Here is a 23,138-nt window from a genome sequence, read left to right as displayed (position 1 = left end):
TGTACTACTGTTGACCAGGGCCCATAGTGTAGTGTACTACTGTTGACCAGGGCCCATAGGGTAGTGTACTACTGTTGACCAGGGCCCATAGGGTAGTGTTGACCAGGGCCCATAGGGTAGTGTTGACCAGGGCCCATAGGGTAGTGTTGACCAGGGCCCATAGGGTAGTGTTGACCAGGGCCCATAGGGTAGTGTACTACTGTTGACCAGGGCCCATAGGGTAGTGTACTACTGTTGACCAGGGCCCATAGGGTAGTGTACTACTGTTGACCAGGGCCCATAGGGTAGTGTACTACTGTTGACCAGGGCCCATAGGGTAGTGTTGACCAGGGCCCATAGGGTAGTGTTGACCAGGGCCCATAGGGTAGTGTTGACCAGGGCCCATAGGGTAGTGTACTACTGTTGACCAGGGCCCATAGGGTAGTACACTACTGTTGACCAGGGCCGTAGAGTTTATTAGCGGCTGCATGGCGGTGCTCAAAATGAAGGAACATAAAAGTGTTATAAATATAGGATCTGATGGGTCACTTCATTTGACTACATCAATGGCTGCCTCGGTGAAACCCCTCCACTCGGTGAAACCCCTCCACTCGGTGAAACCCCTCCACTCGGTCATTCCATTTTGGATCTCTCCATCTTGGTTTTCAGAATTTCCTGGGGTGAGAGAAACATGTGTCTCTGTTGAATGATGGACACAAAATATAACTTTTGACTGAGCTTTTTTTCTTTTCTTTTTTAAATAGACCAAAAATATGTGACCGGCAGTCATTAGAGAAGTTCCTTATTTACCTCCTCTTCATCAAGCATTACTGGGAGGGCTCTGTAGAGAGGGAGAAAGGGAGAGAGAGAGGGAGAAAGGGAGAGAGAGAGGGAGGGAGAGGGGGAGAGAGGGAGAGACAGAGAGAGAGAGGGAGAGAGAGAGAGAGAGAGGGAGAGGAGGAGAGAGGGAGACAGAGAGAGAGGGAGACAGAGAGAGAGGGAGAGAGGGAGGGAGAGAGAGAGAGAGAGAGAGAGACGGAGAGAGAGAGAGAGAGAGAGAGAGAGAGAGAGAGAGAGAGAGAGAGGGAGAGAGAGAGAGGGAGAGAGGGAGGGAGAGGGAGACAGAGAGAGGGAGAGGAGGAGAGAGGGAGAGGGGGAGAGAGGGAGGGAGAGGGGGAGAGGGGAGAGGGGGAGAGAGGGAGGGAGAGAGAGAGAGAGACAGAGAAAGAGAGAGAGGAGGAGAGACAGAGAGAGAGGGAGAGGAGGAGAGAGGGAGGGAGAGAGAGAGAGGGAGACAGAGAGAGAGGGAGGGAGAGAGAGAGAGAGAGGGAGGGAGAGAGAGGGAGGGAGACAGAGAGAGAGGGAGAGGAGGAGAGAGGGAGACAGAGAGAGAGGGAGAGGGGGAGAGAGGGAGACAGAGAGAGAGGGAGAGGGGGAGAGAGGGAGGGAGAGAGAGAGAGGGAGAGAGAGAGAGAGAGAGGGAGAGAGAGAGAGGGAGAGAGAGAGAGAGAGGGAGAGAGAGAGAGGGAGAGGGAGAGAGAGAGAGAGAGAGAGAGAGGAGAGGAGGAGAGAGGGAGAGGGGGAGAGAGGGAGGGAGAGGGGGAGAGGGAGGGAGAGGGAGAGAGGGAGGGAGAGAGAGAGAGAGAGAGACAGAGAAAGAGAGAGACAGAGAGAGAGAGAGAGAGAGAGAGAGAGAGAGAGAGAGGGGGAGAGAGACAGAGGGAGACAGAGAGAGAGGGAGAGGGGGAGAGAGGGAGGGAGAGGGAGGGAGAGAGAGAGAGAGAGAGAGAGAGAGAGAGAGGGGGAGAGAGACAGAGGGAGACAGAGATAATTGCTTATTTGTTCATCTATGATTCTTTTAAATGTACACTACCAGTCAAAAGTTTTAGAACACCTACCTCATTCAAGGGTTTTATTTTTATATATTTTTTTACATTGCACAATAATAGTGAAGTCATCAAAACTATGATATGACACATATGGAATCATGTAGTAACCAGAAGTTTTAAACCAAATCAAAATATTTTATATTTGAGATTCATCAAAGTAGCCACCCTTTGCCTTGATAACATCTTTGCACACTTGGTGTTCTCTCAATTAGCTTCACCTGGAATGCTTTTCCAACAGTCTTGAATGAGTTTCCACATATGCTGAGCATGCTGGTTAAGTGTGCCTTGAATTCAAAATAAATCACTGACTGTGTCACCAGCAAAGCACCCCCACATCATCACACCTCCTCCTCCATGCTTCACGGTGGGAACCATGCGGAGATCATCCGTTCACCTACTCTGCGTCTCACAAAGACACGGCGGTTGGAACCAAAAATCTCCAATTTGGACTCATCAGACCAAAGCACAGATTTCCATCCGGTCTAATGTCCATTGCTCGTGTTTCTTGGCCCAAGCAAGTATCGTCTTCTTATTGGTGTCCTTTAGTAGTGCAGCAATGAGCATGAAGGCCTGATTCACACAGTTGATGTTGAGATGTGTCTGTGTCTGCATTTATTGGGCTGCAATCATTGGAGGTGATTATCTAATGAACGTATCCTCTGCAGCAGAGGTAAGGGTTCCCGAGTGGAGCAGCGGTCTAAGGCACTGCATAGCTACAGACACTGATTCTACAGCGGCACATAATAGGACCAGCGTCGTCCGTGGACTTGCCTAGTTAAATAAATGAAAACTCGGGGTCTCCCTTTCCTGTGGCGGTCCTCATGAGAGCCAAATTCAGCATTGATGGTTTTTTTGCGACTGAACTTGAAGAAAAACTTTCAAAGTTCTTACTGTTCTGGATTGACTGACCTTCATATCTTAAAGTAATGATGGACTGTCATTTCTCTTTGCTTATTCGAGCTGTTCTTGTCATAATATGGACTTGGTCCTATTTGGTAAAAGACCATCATTTGTATTTATTTACCCTTTATTTAACTGGGCAAGTCAGTTAAGAAAAAATTATTATTTACAATGACGGCCTACCAAAAGGCCTCCTTGCAGGGACGGGATAATTTATTATTATTATTCTTTTATTTATTTTAAATATAGGACCAAACACACATCACGACACTACATAAAGAGAGACCTAAGACAGCAACACAACATGGTAGCAGCACAAAACATGGTCCAAACATTATTGGGCCCAGACAACAGCACAAAGGGAAGAAGGTAGAGGCAACAATACATCACAAAGCAGCCTCAACTGTCAGTAAGAGTGTCCATGATTGAGTCTTTGAATGAGGAGATGGAGATAAAACTGTCCAGTTTGAGTGTTTGTTGCAGCTCGTTCCAGTCGCTGAAGAGAGGAGCGACCCAGGGATGTTTGTGCTTTGGGGACCTTTAACAGAATGTGACTGGCAGAACGGGTGTTGTATGTGGAGGATGAGGGCTGCAGTAGATATCTCAGATAGGGGGGAGTGAGGCCTAAGAGGGTTTTTATAAATAAGCATCAACCAGTGGGTCTTGCGACGTGTATACAGAGATGACCAGTTTACAGAGGAGTATAGAGTGCAGTGATGGGTCCTATAAGGAGCATTGGTGACACATCTGGTGGCCGAAGGGTAAAGAACATCTAGCCGCTCGAGAGCACCCTTACCTGCCGATCTATAAATTATGTCTCTGTAATCTATCATGGGTAGGATGGTCATCTGAATCAGGGTTAGTTGGCAGCCGGGGTGAAAGAAGAGCGATAACAATATAGGAAACCAAGTCTAGATTTAACCTTAGCCTGCAGCTTGGATATGTGCTGAGAGAAGGACAGTGTACCGTCTAGCCAAACTCCCAAGTACTTGTATGAGGTGACTACCTCAAGCTCTAAACCCTCAGAGGTAGTAATCACACCGGTGGGGAGAGGGGCATTCTTCTTACCAAACCACATGACCTTTGTTTTGTTCAACTAAGAAAGCTTTGTTGTAGTGTTTAATACATTGAACACTTTCTTGGTTACTATGTAGGAAAGAAATTCCACAATTAACACCTGTTAAGTTAAATGCATTCCAGGTGACTACCTCAGGAAGCTGGTTGAGAGAATGCCAAGAGTGCGCAAAGCGGTCATCAAGGCAAAAGGGTGGCTACTTTGAAATTTTCTCAAATATAAAAAAAATTGTTGATTTGTTGAACACTTTTTTGGTTACTACATGATTCCTTATGTGTTATTTAATAGTTTTGATGTCTTCACTATTATTCTACAATGTAGAAAATAGTAAAAATAAAGAAAAACCCCTTGAATAAGTGTCCAGACATTTGACTGGTACTGTATATAATTATTAACATTCTAGCATATATTCATACACATTGGTTTAGAAACAATGACAACCACCATTCATGCCAATAAAGCATTTCTTGAGTTGAGAGCAGAGAGGTGACCCAGTTATACAGTAGAATGAACATAGCAGTAACTTGAGCCAATACACTTCAAAAAGCTGATTTTTTTCCTACTCACACATCAGCAACAGTCGTGGGAATGTTCTCCTCAACCCATTTCAGGTCTTCATCCTGAGAACAAGAGAAAGGATACATTCATTTATTTGGATATACGCAAAAACAAGTGTCTTGAATCAGATTGGACTGTGAAAAGATGACTTAAGTTAAGTCATCAGACCCCAACCAAGGATCATCAAAAAAACGTGCTATAAATTCTCGGACAACCCGAAGATTACTAGATGCCCTTCCAGACTCCCTCCACCTACCCAAGGATGTCCGAGTACAAGAATCGGTTAACCACCTAACTGAGGATCTCAATTGAACTTTGCGTCATACCCTAGATGCAGTCGCACCCCTGAAAACAAAAAACATTTGTCATAAACTAGCTCCCTGGTACACAGAAAATACCCGAGCTCTGAAGCAAGCTTCCAAAAAATTGGAACGGAAATGGCGCCACACCAAACTGGAAGTCTTCCGACTAGCTTGGAAAGACAGTACCGTGCAGTACCGTAGAGCCCTTACTGCTGCTCGATCATCCTATTTTTCTAACTTAATTGAGGAAAATGGCCCAGGAGTGGGAAGGTGAACGGAAAGGCTCTGGAGCAACGAACCGCCCTTGCTGTCTCTGCCTGGCCGGTTCCCCTCTTTCCACTGGGATTCTCTGCCTCTAACCCTATTACAGGGGCTGGGTCACTGGCTTACTGGTGCTCTTCCTTGCCGTCCCTAGGAGGGGTGCGTCACTTGATTGGGTTGAGTCACTGATGTGATCTTCCTGTCCGGGTTGGCGCCCCCCTCGGGTTCGTGCCATGGCAGAGATCTTTGTGGGCTACTCAGCCTTGTAAGTTGGTGGTTGAAGATATCCCTCTAGTGGTGTGGGGGCTGTGCCTTGAAAAAGTGGGTGGGGTTATATCCTGCCTGGTTGGCCCTGTCCGGCTGTATCATCAGATGGGGCCACAGTGTCTCCTGACCCCTCCTGTCTCAGCCTCCAGTATTTATGCTGCAGTAGTTTATGTGTCGGGGGGCTGGGGTCAGTTTGTTATATCTGGAGTACTTCTCCTGTCTTATCCGGTGTCCAGTGTGAATTTAAGTATGCGCTCTCTAATTCTTTCTCTCGGAGGACCTGAGCCCTTGGAGCCCTAGACACTGTTGATTTTGTTGCTGCAGACATGCCCAAAGTAATTACCCCACTGGGATATATGTTTATATTGAACTGACTCAGTAGTTTCACTCAGTAGCTTTGAATTGAATTGAATCGCCACCTCACTCAGTAGTTTTGAATTGAATTGAATGGACTGACCTCTTTACTGAGTAGTTTCTGTGACTGGGATCCATTAGTCTCAGCCTTGGTGCCTCTCATCTTCATCCCCTCTGGAACAGAAATGTGGAGTTAGATACTTCAGAAAGTATTCATACCCCTTTGACTTATTCCACATTTTGTTGTGTTTGAATTCAAATGGTTCAAATAAAAAAAAATCTCACAAATGTAATTAAAAAATATATATATTTAATTTATTTTGAATTCAGGCTGTAACACAACAAATGTCAAGGGGTGTAAACACTTTTTGAAGGCACCGGAGAGACCAGATTCAGGGTCATTTCAGGAAGTACACGGAAATTCCAATTCTCCTCAAATAGGAAAATGTGGAATTGGGTTTTCTTTCGGAATTGACCTCAACCCCGCCAGACTGGAGTTGACCCCAACCCCGCCAGACTGGAGTTGCCCCCAACCCCGCCAGACTGGAGTTGACCCCCAACCCCGCCAGACTGGAGTTGACCCCCAACCCCGCCAGACTGGAGTTGACCCCCAACCCCGCCAGACTGGAGTTGACCCCCAACCCCGCCAGACTGGAGTTGACCCCCAACCCCGCCAGACTGGAGTTGACCCCCAACCCCGCCAGACTGGAGTTGACCCCCAACCCCGCCAGATTGGAGTTGACCCCCAACCCCGCCAGATTGGAGTTGACCCCCAACCCCGCCAGACTGGAGTTGACCCCCAACCCCGCCAGACTGGAGTTGACCCCCAACCCCGCCAGACTGGAGTTGACCCCCAACCCCGCCAGACTGGAGTTGACCCCCAACCCCGCCAGACTGGAGTTGACCCCCAACCCCGCCAGACTGGAGTTGACCCCCAACCCCGCCAGACTGGAGTTGACCCCCAACCCCGCCAGACTGGAGTTGACCCCCAACCCCGCCAGACTGGAGTTGACCCCCAACCCCGCCAGACTGGAGTTGACCCCAACCCCGCTAAAGATCCCTATTGTCATATATTATATCAATACAGCAGGAAATCCTAAATCCTAAAGTTAAACTGGTTAGTCTTTCACCAAAGGCTTCATTCAGCATGGGTTCCTTGGCTTCATCCTCCTCATCGTCTTCATCGATCAGAGGGGAATGGGAGAACCTGCGAGAACACAACACAGCCTCAGACAGGTGCTATATATATATATTACTACACTGTTACTATTGTATATATATATATATATTACTACACTGTTACTATTGTATATATATATATTACTACACTGTTACTATTGTATATATATATATATATATTACTACACTGTTACTATTGTATATATATATATATATATATTACTACACTGTTACTATTGTATATATATATATATATATTACTACACTGTTACTATTGTATATATATATATATATATTACTACACTGTTACTATTGTATATATATATATATATATTACTACACTGTTACTATTGTATATATATATATATATTACTACACTGTTACTATGTATATATATATATATATTACTACACTGTTACTATTGTATATATATATATATATATATATTACTACACTGTTACTATTGTATATATATATATATATATTACTACACTGTTACTATTGTATATATATATATATATTACTACACTGTTACTATTGTATATATATATATATATTACTACACTGTTACTATTGTATATATATATATATTACTACACTGTTACTATTGTATATATATATATATATTACTACACTGTTACTATTGTATATATATATATATATATTACTACACTGTTACTATTGTGTATATATATATATATATTACTACACTGTTACTATTGTATATATATATATATATTACTACACTGTTACTATTGTGTATATATATATATATTACTACACTGTTACTATTGTATATATATATATATATATATTACTACACTGTTACTATTGTATATATACTATTGTGTATATATATATATATATATATATATTACTACACTGTTACTATTGTAATGTATACACTTACTATTAGATATGTATATATTAGAAGTGTTATTACAAATGACCTCTGACCTCTGGCTGTTGGCGGAGGGTCGTAGCAACACCATGATGACCAGGAGGATGGTGGAAAAGAGGAGGCGCCAGAAGGCATCGTCTACCCACAAATCCCTCCAACCCTGAGACACACAGTGGCAGATACAGAGACACAGTGTATTAAAAACACAAGACATAATCAAGTATCATTTGTTTAGAATATGTAGCTATACACTGAGCAAAAATATTTTTTTTTAAACAAACAAACTGCAACAATTTCAAAAGATTTGAAGTTCATAAGGAAAATCAGTACATCTTAAAAAATTTATGGATTTCACATGACTGGGAATACAGATGTGCATCTGTTGGTATCAAAAACTTTTTAAAAAAACAACAAATAATTTTAAAAAGTAGGGGTGTGGATCAGAAAACCAGTCAGTATCTGGTGTGACCACCATTTGCCTCATGCAGCGCGACACATCTCCTTCACATAGAGTTGGTCAGGCTGTTGATTGTGGCCTGTGAAATGTTGTCCCACTCCTCTTCAATGGCTGTGGGAAGTTGCTGGATATTGGTGGGAACTGCAACATACTATCGTACACGTCAATCCAGAGCATCCCAAACATGCTCAATAGGTGACATGTCTGTTGAGTATGCAGGTCATGGAAGAACTGGGACATTTTCAGCTTCCAGGAATTGTGTCCAGATCCTTGTGACATGGGGCTGTGCATTATCATGCTGAAACATGAGGTGATGGTGGTGGATGAATGGCACGACAATGGGCCTCAGGATCTCGTCACGGTATATCTGTTCATTCAAATTGCCATCGATAAAATGCAATTGTGTTCGTTGTCCGTAGCTTACGCCTGCCCATACCATAACCCCACAGCCACCACGTGGCACTCTGTTCACAACATTGACATCAGCAAACCGCTCGCCCACACAACGCCATACACAGGCCAGTTGGACATACTGCCAAATTCTCAAAAAATATGTTGGGAGGCGGCTTATGTTAGAAAAATGTACATTCTGGCAACAGCTCTGGTGGACATTCCTGTAGTCAACATGCCAATTGCACGCTATCTCATGCTCCCTCAAATATTGAGATATGTGTGGCATTGTGTTGTGTGACAAAACTTCACATTTTAGAGTGACTTTTTATTGTCCCCCAGCACAAGGTGCACCTATGTAATGATAATGTTGTTTAATCAGCTTCTTGACATTCTACACCTGTCAGGTGGACGGACGTATTATCTTGGTAAAGGAGGATATAACACTAACAGGGATGTAAAAACTAATTTGTAGACAAACATTTGTTTTAGAGAAATTTTGGAACGTATGGAACATTTTCTGGGATCTTCTATTTCCTGTTCCTGGGAAACATGGGACCAACACTTAGTTTTTTTGTTCAGTGTAAAATCTACCAACTCACCGTCTGGCAGTCAACCAGCTTAAACACTTTGGTCGTCCAGATGATGAAGATAATAGAAGCTACAGGAACAAAACAAAGTGAAAATAAATAACTTATCATTTATTCAATAAATCTATATTGAGATTACAGAAACTATTTTTTTTTTCAAGTAAGTACCTGAGTACAACAAAATTCATATCAAATTTAAAAGCTGTGCCTTTCATACCACTGTGACATTAAAAGCATCCATCAATAATTCCTTTCAACTCACCCAGAACAGAGAAGATGAGTGTGTTGGTGAAATGCTGATACAGAGACAGCTTCACCACGTTCCTACGCAACTTCAGAAGACGAGTGGTCTGGGACAAGCTTATGAAGATCCACCACATCACACAGGAGTCAATGAGAGAGAGACTCAGGTTGGCCACCAGGGCTACGGTCCCATAGAAACCCTGAAGAGACAGAGAGAGAGAGAGTGATTAACAGGACAGAGAAAGAGAGCGAGAGAAAGAGACAGAGACAGAAAGAGAGAGACAGAAAGAGAGAGACAGAAAGAGAGAGAGAGAGGGAGAGAGAGAGAAAGAGAGAGAAAGAGAGAAAGAAAGAAAAATATTGAGGACAGAGGGACAGTTCAAAGAACGAGAGAGGTGCATCCAAACTTCACAAGGTGTCTCAAAGTGATCTAGATGAGAAGTGTAGTGATTGCACTCGATGAGAAGTGTAGTGATTGCACTCGATGAGAAGTGTAGTGATTGCACTCGATGAGAAGTGTAGTGATTGCACTCGATGAGAAGTGTAGTGATTGCACTAGATGAGAAGTGTAGTGATTGCACTAGATGAGAAGTGTAGTGATTGCACTAGATGAGAAGTGTAGTGATTACACTAGATGAGAAGTGTAGTGATTGCACTAGATGAGAAGTGTAGTGATTGCACTAGATGAGAAGTGTAGTGATTAATCCAAACTGTAGCTACTCACTCCTGTGACGCGCAGCACTCCCTCCACGGAGGAGAAGAGCAGGTAGAGCAGGCCTACTGCTGCTAGCCGGTGGACTGTGGTGCCCAGCCTGGGTCTGCGAGAGACAGAGCAGGAAAACAGGGGGAAAAAATCAGGGCCTGTACTCACAAAACAGTCTCAGAGTACAGATCTAGGATCAGCCCCCCCCCCCCCCCCCCCCTTAAAAAAAAAAAAGATCACACTGAAAAAAAAAAAAATGGGGGTCTGATCCTCGATCAGCGCTTTTACTCGGAGACGCTTCGTGAATATGGGCCCAGATGTGTGGTCAAAGCTAGGCCATAAAACCAGGGCGTTGGTGTGTGTGTGTGTGTGTGTGTGTGTGTGTGTGTGTGATTGGTATCCTCGTGGGTACCGGAAATCCCCAGAAGTCCCCACAAGGATAGTAAAACCTACGCTGTGTGTGTGTGTGTGATTAGTATCCTCGTGGGTACCGGAAATCCCCAGAAGTCCCCACAAGGATAGTAAAACCTACGCTGTGTGTGTGTGTGTGTGTGTGTGTGTGTGTGTGATTAGTATCCTCGTGGGTACCGGAAATCCCCAGAAGTCCCCACAAGGATAGTAAAACCTACGCTGTGTGTTTGTGTGTGTGTGTGTGTGTGTGTGTGTGTGTGATTAGTATCCTCGTGGGTACCGGAAATCCCCAGAAGTCCCCACAAGGATAGTAAAACCTACGCTGTGTGTGTGTGTGTGTGTGTGTGTGTGTGTGTGTGTGTGTGTGTGTGTGTGTGTGTGTGTGTGTGATTGGTATCCTCGTGGGTACCGGAAATCCCCAGAAGTCCCCACAAGGATAGTAAAACCTACGCTGTGTGTGTGTGTGTGTGATTAGTATCCTCGTGGGTACCGGAAATCCCCAGAAGTCCCCACAAGGATAGTAAAACCTACGCTGTGTGTGTGTGTGTGTGTGTGTGATTAGTATCCTCGTGGGTACCGGAAATCCCCAGAAGTCCCCACAAGGATAGTAAAACCTACGCTGTGTGTTTGTGTGTGTGTGTGTGTGATTAGTATCCTCGTGGGTACCGGAAATCCCCAGAAGTCCCCACAAGGATAGTAAAACCTACGCTGTGTGTGTGTGTGTGTGTGTGTGTGTGTGTGTGTGTGTGTGTGTGTGTGTGTGTGTGTGTGTGTGTGTGTGTGTGTGTGTGTGTGTGTAAGATTGTAGTGTGAGGGAATCCTCTACTAATACCATTGGTAAAGGTTCGTTTCTTTCGTACCATCATTGGCTCATTGGTGAAATTAGCATTATGACAATATATTTCATTAAATCATTCAAAACCCTTTATTAATGCAATTGCAGACAGAAGTTGACAACAGGAACAGGAACAGAGCACGTATATTTCCGAGTAAGTTCTGCGTCAAAAAAAAGAAAAAAGTCTCAAGTTATTTTTCATAAACTCAAAAGTCCCGCCTTCGTGATGTCACTGACCACGCCGTTACCTTTTTACTCCTGAGACCAAAACCCGGTATCCATGGCGATACAAACATAGAGTTTCAGTGTTTATTTAAAAGGCAATACAATGTTCCCCCTCCTCAGAACGTTGATTTATTCTTGAATGTCTAACTGGTCTTATCTCCCACACTCCCCTGCAGAGTTCTGTCTCAGTCACACAGAGAGAGAGAGAAACTGTGGCCCAATTCCAAAACTATATATATATATATATATAGTTAATCTATAGTCTAGGACCCTATAAATGTCTTATAACCTCTCCTTCTATAAATATAACATAAACATAATCAATTATTCAAATACATCAAACATCTGTACAGCCTCAAATCATGAGCGCCAGGTGAATCCTCACACCATACAGTCAGTAGGTGATGGACAATGACAACAGTTCAGTTCTGAACCCATAGAATAGTGTAATTCATATTGTACGCTTTCCAAATGGCACTCTATTCCTTTAAACATAGTGCACTACTTTTGACCGTGGACCCTAGGGGGAAATAAGGGAGGCATTTGGGATGTATGACAGGTACGGGATGAACTCACTTGACGATGCCGTAGCCCAGACTGACTATGAGCACCAGGATGCGAGCCAGAGATCTCTTCAGAGCAGACAGCAACTCGGCAAAGATTACAGCACCTTGGACTGTGGAGGGAGAACATTTTAAAAAACATAATTATTTTTGTTTTAAAGTAGATGTGAGTTGGAAGTAAATTTACAGATTTACAAAAAGAGAATGACCATGATGCAACTCTCCATCAAATCAACATACCAAAAAAAAGAAAATGACAGTTCATTTCAAAATAAGAGCGTGAATTTAACCGACCATAGTCTCCTCTGTAGCGGATGCTCTGGTACTCAGAGTAGAAGACGGCCTTCTCCAGCATGCCCAGGATGATCACTCCTCCGATCCAGAACTGGATCCTCAACAGATCTTTCCAGTAACAGGCCGACCAGAAGAGCCAGAGCGCCCCGAAGAACACATACACTATACACATCACCATGTAGAACTAGGGAAGAATATACACATCACCATGTGGAACTGGGGATCCTAGACCTGACACTGACCCTAGACCTGACACTGACCCTAGACCTGACACTGACGCTAGACCTGACACTGACACTAGACCTGACACTGACGCTAGACCTGACACTGACGCTAGACCTGACACTGACACTAGACCTGACACTGACACTAGACCTGACACTGACACTAGACCTGACACTGACACTAGACCTGACACTGACACTAGACCTGACACTGACGCTAGACCTGACACTGACGCTAGACCTGACACTGACGCTAGACCTGACACTGACGCTAGACCTGACACTGACACTAGACCTGACACTGACCCTAGACCTGACACTGACGCTAGACCTGACACTGACCCTAGAACTGACACTAGACCTGACACTGACACTAGACCTGACACTGACCCTAGACTTGGCCCTAGACCTGACACTGACCCTAGACCTGACACTGACCCGACCCTAGACCTGACTGACCCTAGACCTGACCCTAGACCTGGCCCTAGACCTGGCCCTAGACCTGACTGACCCTAGACCTGACTGACCCTAGACCTGACTGACCCTAGACCTGACACTGACCCTAGACCTGACCCTAGACCTGACACTGACCCTAGACCTGACACTGACCCTAGACCTGACACTGACCCTAGACCTGGCCCTAGACCTGACCCTAGACCTGACACTGACCCTAGACCTGACTGACCCTAGACCTGACTGACCCTAGACCTACCTGACCCTAGACCTGACCCTAGACCTGACCCTAGACCTGACACTGACCCTAGACCTGACACTGACCCTAGACCTGACACTGACCCTAGACCTGGCCCTAGACCTGACACTGACCCTAGACCTGGCCCTAGACCTGACACTGACCCTAGACCTGGCCCTAGACCTGACACTGACCCTAGACCTGACCCTAGACCTGACCCTAGACCCTAGACCTGACCCTAGACCTGACACTGACCCTAGACCTGACCCTAGACCTGACACTGACCCTAGACCTGACCCTAGACCTGACCCTGGCCCTAGACCTGACCCTGGCCCTAGACCTGACCCTAGACCTGACCCTAGACCTGACACTGACCCTAGACCTGACCCTAGACCTGACACTGACCCTAGACCTGACCCTAGACCTGACCCTAGACCTGACACTGACCCTAGACCTGACCCTGACCCTAGACCTGACCCTAGACCTGACACTGGCCCTAGACCTGACACTGGCCCTAGACCTGACACTGGCCCTAGACCTGACACTGGCCCTAGACCTGACCCTAGACCTGACCCTGACCCTAGACCTGGCCCTAGACCTGGCCCTAGACCTGACACTGACCCTAGACCTGACACTGACCCTAGACCTGGCCCTAGACCTGACCCTAGACCTGGCCCTAGACCTGACACTGACCCTAGACCTGACTGACCCTAGACCTGACTGACCCTAGACCTGACTGACCCTAGACCTGACTGACCCTAGACCTGACTGACCCTAGACCTGACCCTAGACCTGACACTGACCCTAGACCTGGCCCTAGACCTGACACTGACCCTAGACCTGACACTGACCCTAGACCTGACACTGACCCTAGACCTGGCCCTAGACCTGACACTGACCCTAGACCTGGCCCTAGACCTGACACTGACCCTAGACCTGGCCCTAGACCTGACACTGACCCTAGACCTGACCCTAGACCTGACCCTAGACCCTAGACCTGACACTGACCCTAGACCTGACCCTAGACCTGACACTGACCCTAGACCTGACCCTAGACCTGACCCTAGACCTGACCCTAGACCTGACACTGGCCCTAGACCTGACACTGCCCCTAGACCTGACCCTGGCCCTAGACCTGACCCTGGCCCTAGACCTGACCCTGACCCTAGACCTGACCCTAGACCTGACACTAGACCTGACACTGACCCTAGACCTGACCCTAGACCTGACCCTAGACCTGACCCTAGACCTGACCTGACACTGACCCTAGACCTGACCCTAGACCTGACCCTAGACCTGACCCTGACCCTAGACCTGACCCTAGACCTGACACTGGCCCTAGACCTGACACTGGCCCTAGACCGGACCCTAGACCTGACCCTAGACCTGACCCTAGACCTGACCCTGACCCTAGACCTGGCCCTAGACCTGGCCCTAGACCTGACACTGGCCCTAGACCTGACACTGGCCCTAGACCTGACACTGGCCCTAGACCTAGACCTGACCCTGACCCTAGACCTGACACTGGCCCTAGACCTGACACTGACCCTAGACCTGACCCTAGACCTGACCCTGACCCTAGACCTGACCCTAGACCTGACCCTAGACCTGACCCTAGACTGACCTGACCCTAGACCTGACACTGACCCTAGACCTGACCCTAGACCTGACCCTAGACCTGACCCTGGCCCTAGACCTGACCCTAGACCTGACCCTAGACCTGACACTGACCCTAGACCTGACCCTAGACCTGACACTGACCCTAGACCTGACCCTAGACCTGACCCTAGACCTGACACTGACCCTAGACCTGACCCTGACCCTAGACCTGACCCTAGACCTGACACTGGCCCTAGACCTGACACTGGCCCTAGACCTGACACTGGCCCTAGACCTGACACTGGCCCTAGACCTGACCCTAGACCTGACCCTGACCCTAGACCTGGCCCTAGACCTGGCCCTAGACCTGACACTGACCCTAGACCTGACACTGACCCTAGACCTGGCCCTAGACCTGACCCTAGACCTGGCCCTAGACCTGACACTGACCCTAGACCTGACTGACCCTAGACCTGACTGACCCTAGACCTGACTGACCCTAGACCTGACTGACCCTAGACCTGACTGACCCTAGACCTGACCCTAGACCTGACACTGACCCTAGACCTGGCCCTAGACCTGACACTGACCCTAGACCTGACACTGACCCTAGACCTGACACTGACCCTAGACCTGGCCCTAGACCTGACACTGACCCTAGACCTGGCCCTAGACCTGACACTGACCCTAGACCTGGCCCTAGACCTGACACTGACCCTAGACCTGACCCTAGACCTGACCCTAGACCCTAGACCTGACACTGACCCTAGACCTGACCCTAGACCTGACACTGACCCTAGACCTGACCCTAGACCTGACCCTAGACCTGACCCTAGACCTGACACTGGCCCTAGACCTGACACTGCCCCTAGACCTGACCCTGGCCCTAGACCTGACCCTGGCCCTAGACCTGACCCTGACCCTAGACCTGACCCTAGACCTGACACTAGACCTGACACTGACCCTAGACCTGACCCTAGACCTGACCCTAGACCTGACCCTAGACCTGACACTGACCCTAGACCTGACCCTAGACCTGACCCTAGACCTGACCCTGACCCTAGACCTGACCCTAGACCTGACACTGGCCCTAGACCTGACACTGGCCCTAGACCTGACACTGGCCCTAGACCTGACACTGGCCCTAGACCTGACACTGGCCCTAGACCGGACCCTAGACCTGACCCTAGACCTGACCCTGACCCTAGACCTGGCCCTAGACCTGGCCCTAGACCTGACACTGGCCCTAGACCTGACACTGGCCCTAGACCTGACACTGGCCCTAGACCTAGACCTGACCCTGACCCTAGACCTGACCCTAGACCTGACACTGGCCCTAGACCTGACACTGACCCTAGACCTGACCCTAGACCTGACCCTGACCCTAGACCTGACCCTAGACTGTTCCTGTTTCTCTTATTTCTTGTGTACTTTTTTTCCCAGTTACACTATTTTGATATTGAATGCTGCACTGTTGTGTCGGGCTGAAACACACCATCATTAGAGGCCAGTCTGCAGGGGAGGAGTATTCACGAGGCCCCTTCATCGCCACGGTCACTGTAAATACACAGACAGGCAGTCAGACACAGGCAGTCAGAGACAGGCAGTCAGAGACAGGCAGGGCAGTCAGAGACAGACACAGGCAGTCAGACACAGGCAGTCAGACACAGGCAGTCAGACACAGGCAGTCAGAGACAGGCAGTCAGAGACAGGCACAGGCAGTCAGAGACAGGCAGTCAGAGACAGGCACAGGCAGTCAGAGACAGACACAGGCAGTCAGAGACAGGCAGTCAGACACCGGCAGGGCAGTCAGAGACAGACACAGGCAGTCAGAGACAGGCAGTCAGACACAGGCAGGGCAGTCAGAGACAGACACAGGCAGTCAGAGACAGGCAGTCAGACACCGGCAATTTCTCATCGCTCTGCAGATAGAAGGGATCTTCAATGACGAAGCACTAAGTCAAAAGGGCCTATGTTCATATTAGAGAGTGTCAGTTACGGTAATACTGACTGATAAAGGCCAAGTTCCCCTGGACATCATTAGGCTCCTCCTCCTCTGCTCCAGGGCGCCCACCGCTGGCATCTCCACGCTGCTGCGGCTGTACCTTCACTATAAACAGGTAGGGGCTGTCGGACCAAGCCTTGGCCACCGCACCTATATCCTTCAAGGGGTCACATGACAAGACACTTCGAACGCATCCCAAATAGCACCCTATTCCCTATTTTAGACAGTGGTGGGGGGGGGGGGAAAGTACCCGATTGTCATACTTGAGTAAAAGTAAAAGACACCTTAATATAGAATGACTCAAGTCAAAGTGAGTCACCATACGGACACGCCTAGAACCGAAATGGATGACGTTGCGCAATTGAGAGTCGAGTGTGGAGTTAAAAGTATTTCGTTTTAAATATATTTATGTAGCAAAAGAAAATGTAATTGCTCAAATATACTGAAGTATCAAAAGTATAAATCATTTCAAAATTCCTTATATTAAGCACACCAGATGGCACCATGTCCTTGTTTTGTTTAATATAAGGATAAGAAGGGGCATGCGCCAACACTCAGACATGTGTGTTTAGTGAGTCTACCAGATTAGATGCAGTAGGACCAGAGATGTTCTCTTGATAAGAGTGTGAATTAGACCATTTTCCTGTCCTACTAAGCATGCAAAATGTTACGGAAAATGTACATTATTATTTTCTTTAGGAATGTAAGTGACATAAAAATAAGTTGTCAAAAATATAAATGATAAAGTACAAATACCTCAAAAAAACTACTTACGTAGGACTTTTAAGTATTTATTACTTAACTACTTTACACCAGTGTACTTAGTCTAACTACTTTACACCAGTGTACTTAGTCTAACTACTTTACACCAGTGTACTTAGTCTAACTACTTTACACCAGTGTACTTAGTCTAACTACTTTACACCAGTGTACTTAGTCTAACTACTTTACACCAGTGTACTTAGTCTAACTACTTTACACCAGTGTACTTAGTCTAACTACTTTACACCAGTGTACTTAGTCTAACTACTTTACACCAGTGTACTTAGTCTAACTACTTTACACCAGTGTACTTAGTCTAACTACTTTACACCAGTGTACTTAGTCTAACTACTTTACACCAGTGTACTTAGTCTAACTACTTTACACCAGTGTACTTAGTCTAACTACTTTACACCAGTGTACTTAGTCTAACTACTTTACACCAGTGTACTTAGTCTAACTACTTTACACCAGTGTACTTAGTCTAACTACTTTACACCAGTGTACTTAGTCTAACTACTTTACACCAGTGTACTTAGTCTAACTACGTTTGACCAGGGTCCATATGCTGCTATTTCAGAAACACACTTTCAATGCAAAACACATTTAGAAACAGGCATGACTATGTACAACCTGTTTACAGAAATCTTATAAAACAGAGAGTTCTGATTGGCTTACCGGCTTTTCCAGCCACCCCTGTGGAGCACTCTGATTGGAAGGCCTGCCTTCCTCGCTCTAAACAACAACAGAGTAACAGCGAGTATACAGATGGGTTATCCATTTGATTTCAATCACTTTTTGACCACACCTCTTGATCTGAACAAAACATTCTCTACATATTTGCCCACGGTAGCAAAAAAAACAGAAACACCTTATTTACATAAGTATTCAGACCCTTTGCTGTGAGACTCGACATTCAGCTCAGCTGCATCCTGTTTCCATTTATCATCCTTGAGATGTTTCTACAACTTGATTGGAGTCCACCTGTGGTAAATTCAATTGATTGGACATGATTTGGAAAGGCAACACACCTGTCTATATAAAGGTCCCACAGTTGACAGTGCATTTCAGAGCAACAACCAAGCCATGAGGTCAAAGGAAATGTCCGTAGAGCTCTGAGGCAGGATTGTGTCGAGGCACAGATCTGGGGAAGGGTACCAAAACATTTCTGCAGCATTGAAGGTCCCCAAGAACACAGTGGCCTCCATTCTTAAGTGGAAGAAGTTTGGAACCACCAAGACTCTTCCTAGAGCTGGCCGCATGGCCAAACTGAGCAATCGAGGGAGAAGGGCCTTGACCAAGAACCTGATGATCACGCTGACAGAGCTCCAGAGTTCCTCTGTGGAGATGGGAGAACCTTCCAGAAGGACAACCATCTCTGCAGCACTCCACCAATCAGGTCTTTATGGTAGAGTGGCCAGACGGAAGCCACTCCTCAGTAAAAGGCACATGACAGCCTGCTTGGAGTTTTCCAAAAGGCACCTAAAGTACTCTCAGACCATAAGATTACATTTTTTTAAAGACTTCATTGTAGCAGATAAAGGAACGGAGGTACCAAGATGTGACGCTTGGCATTCAGGCCAAATAGTTACGTCTTGAGGAAGCCAGGCACCATCCCTACTGTGAAGCTTGGTGGTGGCAGCATCATGCTGTGGGGATGTTTTTCAGAGGCAGGGACTGGGAGACTAGTGAGGATCAAGGGAAAGATGAACGAAGCAAAGTACAGAGAGATCCTTGATGAAAACCTGCTCCAGAGCGCTCAGGACCTCAGACTGGGTTGAAGGTTCACCTTCCAACAGGACAATAACCCTAAGCACACAACCAAGACACCACAGGAGTGGCTTCAGGACAAGTCTCTGAATGTGCTTGAGTGGCCCAGCCAGAGCCCGGACTTGAAACCGATCAAACATCTCGGAAGAGACCTGAAAATAGCTGTGCAGCAACACCCCCCAATCCAACCTGACAGAGCTTGACAGGATCTGCAGAGAAGAATGGGAGAAACTCCCCAAATACAGGTGTGCCAAGCTTGTAGCATCATACCCAAGACGACTCGAGGCTGTAATCACTGCCAAAAGGTGCTTCAACAAAGTAATGAGTAAAGAGTCTCAATTACTTTTTTTTAAAATATCAAGGCGTCTGAATATAATTATATATAATAATACTGAACTGTATAATACCTGTGGGCTGATGAGGGGTTGATAGGGGCTGAAGTCTGTGTAGTACACCTGGAAGGAGGAATGGAGGCGGGGGGGAGGGGACAGAGATATAATACATCAACCAAGAATTATAAGTCAGTGTATGGCAACCCCGCCCCCTCCCCTCACACCCCAACAACAACAACCACAACCACAACAACAACAACCCCAACCCCAACAACAACAACCCCAACAACAACAACCCCAACAACAACAACCCCAACAACAACAACCCCTCCAACAACAACAACCCCCCCAACAACAACAACCCCTCCAACAACAACAACCCCTCCAACAACAACCCCTCCAACAACCCCAACAACCCCTCCAACAACAACAACCCCCCCAACAACAACAACCCCTCCAACAACAACCCCTCCAACAACCCCAACAACCCCTCCAACAACAACAACCCCTCCAACAACAACAACCCCTCCAACAACAACAACCCCTCCAACAACCCCAACCCCCCCAACAACCCCAACAACAACAACCACCCCAACAACAACAACCACCCCAACAACAACAACCACCCCAACAACAACAACCACCCCAACAACAACAACCACCCCACCTCCCAACAACAACCCCAACAACAACAAGCCCAACCCCCCCAACAACAACAACAACAACCCCAACAACAACAACAGAAGAGCCGACCAAACCTTGGGTAGTAAAAGAGTTGAGCAGTTGTCGAAGTACATGTATCCCTGGCTGTAGAAGCCACTCCAGTCCTTCTTCAGCATGTGATCCAGACCAAACATAGTCAGTGCCTTGTTGTCCTACAGGAAGTAGAAATAGAAACAACTCACTGACTGGGCACAAAAAAAATGAAAAGGACAAAACAGGAGTATGTCTCTTCTAATGTAGAAAGGATGGTGTGTAATACATTACAGGCAACACACTATTTTGTGGTTCCGTTATTACAACATTAATGTGATGGCACAGTTGGATATGTCTGTTTCTCTGTGTGCTATTTGTGGTTCGTGTGCAGGGTTTATGACGAGTCTGCCTGTGAGAGAAGAAGAAGGGATTGTACTCACTGGAGTATTAAAGACCTCATTGTAGCAGATCGAGGAACGGAGGTACCAACTGATGTTGAAGGCCAGGGTGGAATCACATAGAGCCAAGTCGCCATGGACTGGAGGAGGAGAGGAGAGTCAATGGCAGAAACACAGGGAAAGAGAGGTGTGGGGGGGGGGGGGGGGGGGGTGCACGGCTACTTGTACTACATTCTTATGAAGGTTATATAAAGTGGAATGATCTGTAATGATGGGAAAAGAGTAAGGCCCCGTACCAAGTGTTTGTAGTGAAATGAAGGATACTGGGAGAAACACAGCCGCGTGGTCAGGTTGTGTTCAAAATGGAACTATATTCCCTACACAGTAATAGTGCACTATTTTTGACTAGGGAGCGGATAAGGAACAGGGTGCCATTTCAGACGAAGCCCATGAGTAAAGTCAGTTGCACGACAGGAGTAACAGGAATAACCTGTTTAACTACCTGCCGTCAAATCAAATCTTTTTGGTCTTTTAAGCAAATTATCTTTGTTTTGTCGTCGTCCAAGGTTCATTACTTACATGTCATGAAGATGGTTGTGTTGGCGTACAATGTCTTCCTGAAGACGGCATTTTGCGACTAAAGAAACGAATAGATCAAGTTACCATGGCAGCAAGCACCTTGGACAACCTCTTACCAACTATGTGCCACTAAGGTTTTATGTAAACACTTGTCATGGTTGTGCAATACAACATCAGACAACTAGCTAGTTGGAAAGTTATCTAGCCTTAGTCTTGCTAGCAGTATTATCTCAACTTTAAGAAATAAAGGAAACTAGCTTTATACACATATTCCATTCACTATCAGACCTTAGATGAGTGGTCATGAGTTGGAACGTGTACACTGTAGATATATATATATATATATATAGTATTGTCAGGTTATTGAGGACACAACTGAGTCTTCTCGGCTCAAGGAGTAACGTTAGTAGCAAATCATCTGTGGTAGCTAAGTTAGTAGCCTATCTTCCCAGATCATGTGATGTAATATTGATCATGAAAACAAATCAGACCAGTGTAACGTTAGCTTAAGTACATACACTGGTGTCTGAATCGTCGAACCTTCATATTACATCTGTCAACCCAGGATTTTATTTACTTCCCTGGGCTTGACTGTTGTACTTCAAAAAGCCTGCTGGCTAGGCTAGGCTAGGCTACCCACTGCAGCTGCTATTGAAATACTGTCATGCTACAACACACACCACACCACACACACACACACACACCACACCACACACACACACCACACACAACCAAACACACACACACACACAGGACAGTCACGGCGCATGTAACTCACTGAGTTGATGTCGACATTCCACAAGGACACTTCTGCCCCGATCCCTGGACGCAAAATTGAAATAAAAAACAACAAACATGACAAAAACACCGTGACATCTGGCATTTTTTTTTTTTTTTTTTCAATTTAATTTGTGTACGAAGCAGTTCCGCAGTCAGTTCCGGGGCCCGGAGTCTCTGTTGGGTGAAGGAGAGGCTTCACGGACGCGCGCTTGGTACCCGGATGGATGACGTCGCGCAATTGAGAGTCGGCTGTGGAGACGAATAGATACCGTATAATAAAGGATAAATGAAAATCCATTTGAACCCTTAATACTAATTGTGTTCATGGGAAAAATGTAATCAATAAATGTTTTTTTTTTAAATAATAATACTTTTTTTTTTACGAATACAAAATTAATACAAAATAATAAACGAATATATTTTTTAAAAACACTTCCTTGTTTTCTATAAGGAGTTCGAGCGGTACATTATTATGACCATTCTACATTCTACCAATAACAAAAAACTGTTGAAACAATCAATACGTGTATGTCTTTTAAGGTCTTTGTATAATCTGTCATTTGTTGTACCCCCCTAGCATATGTTGTCCTTGTCTGTTTTATACTGACGTTTTCTGCAATAATAATAATAATAATAATACAAATGAAAGACAGTCGGTTGAGTCAGTCGTCCTTATAAACCCTTTCCCATCTAGTCTGTGGGGGCGGCAGGGTAGCCTAGTGGTTAGAGCGTTGGACTAACCGGAATGATGCAAGTTCTTGCCTAGTTAAATAAAGGTCAAATAATAAATAAAATAATATGATAGCAACAACAGCACTACTAGCGAATTATTATCGAAATGGCCAAGGAAACGATCGTGAGGTAAAATAAATGTTCGCTTTATAATGTGCAAAGTGACTTGGAATGCCATTTGACATTTGCGACAG

General features: G+C 46.1%; 1 protein-coding gene across 1 annotated transcript; it reads right to left on the bottom strand.

The window, feature by feature from the left end:
- Nucleotides 1-339: 339 nt before the first annotated feature.
- LOC109883636 (transmembrane protein 87A) lies at nucleotides 340-22,430 on the bottom strand. Its single transcript, XM_031787654.1, has 19 exons — nucleotides 22,211-22,430; nucleotides 21,433-21,490; nucleotides 20,896-20,993; nucleotides 20,518-20,634; nucleotides 19,835-19,882; nucleotides 18,336-18,392; nucleotides 16,902-17,052; nucleotides 16,386-16,447; nucleotides 12,377-12,560; nucleotides 12,096-12,195; nucleotides 10,070-10,163; nucleotides 9,365-9,545; nucleotides 9,115-9,173; nucleotides 7,722-7,825; nucleotides 6,716-6,792; nucleotides 5,689-5,759; nucleotides 4,411-4,463; nucleotides 790-820; nucleotides 340-654 (listed from the first exon to the last, which is right to left on the bottom strand). Exons 1-19 carry the CDS (start codon nucleotides 22,313-22,315, stop codon nucleotides 613-615), a joined length of 1,692 nt encoding a protein of 563 aa, XP_031643514.1. The 5' UTR covers nucleotides 22,316-22,430; the 3' UTR covers nucleotides 340-612.
- Nucleotides 22,431-23,138: the final 708 nt, after the last annotated feature.

Source organism: Oncorhynchus kisutch, linkage group LG14 (genome assembly GCF_002021735.2).
Source record: "Oncorhynchus kisutch isolate 150728-3 linkage group LG14, Okis_V2, whole genome shotgun sequence".
NCBI lineage: Eukaryota > Metazoa > Chordata > Actinopteri > Salmoniformes > Salmonidae > Oncorhynchus > Oncorhynchus kisutch.
This window is presented reverse-complemented; position numbering and strand designations above follow the sequence as displayed.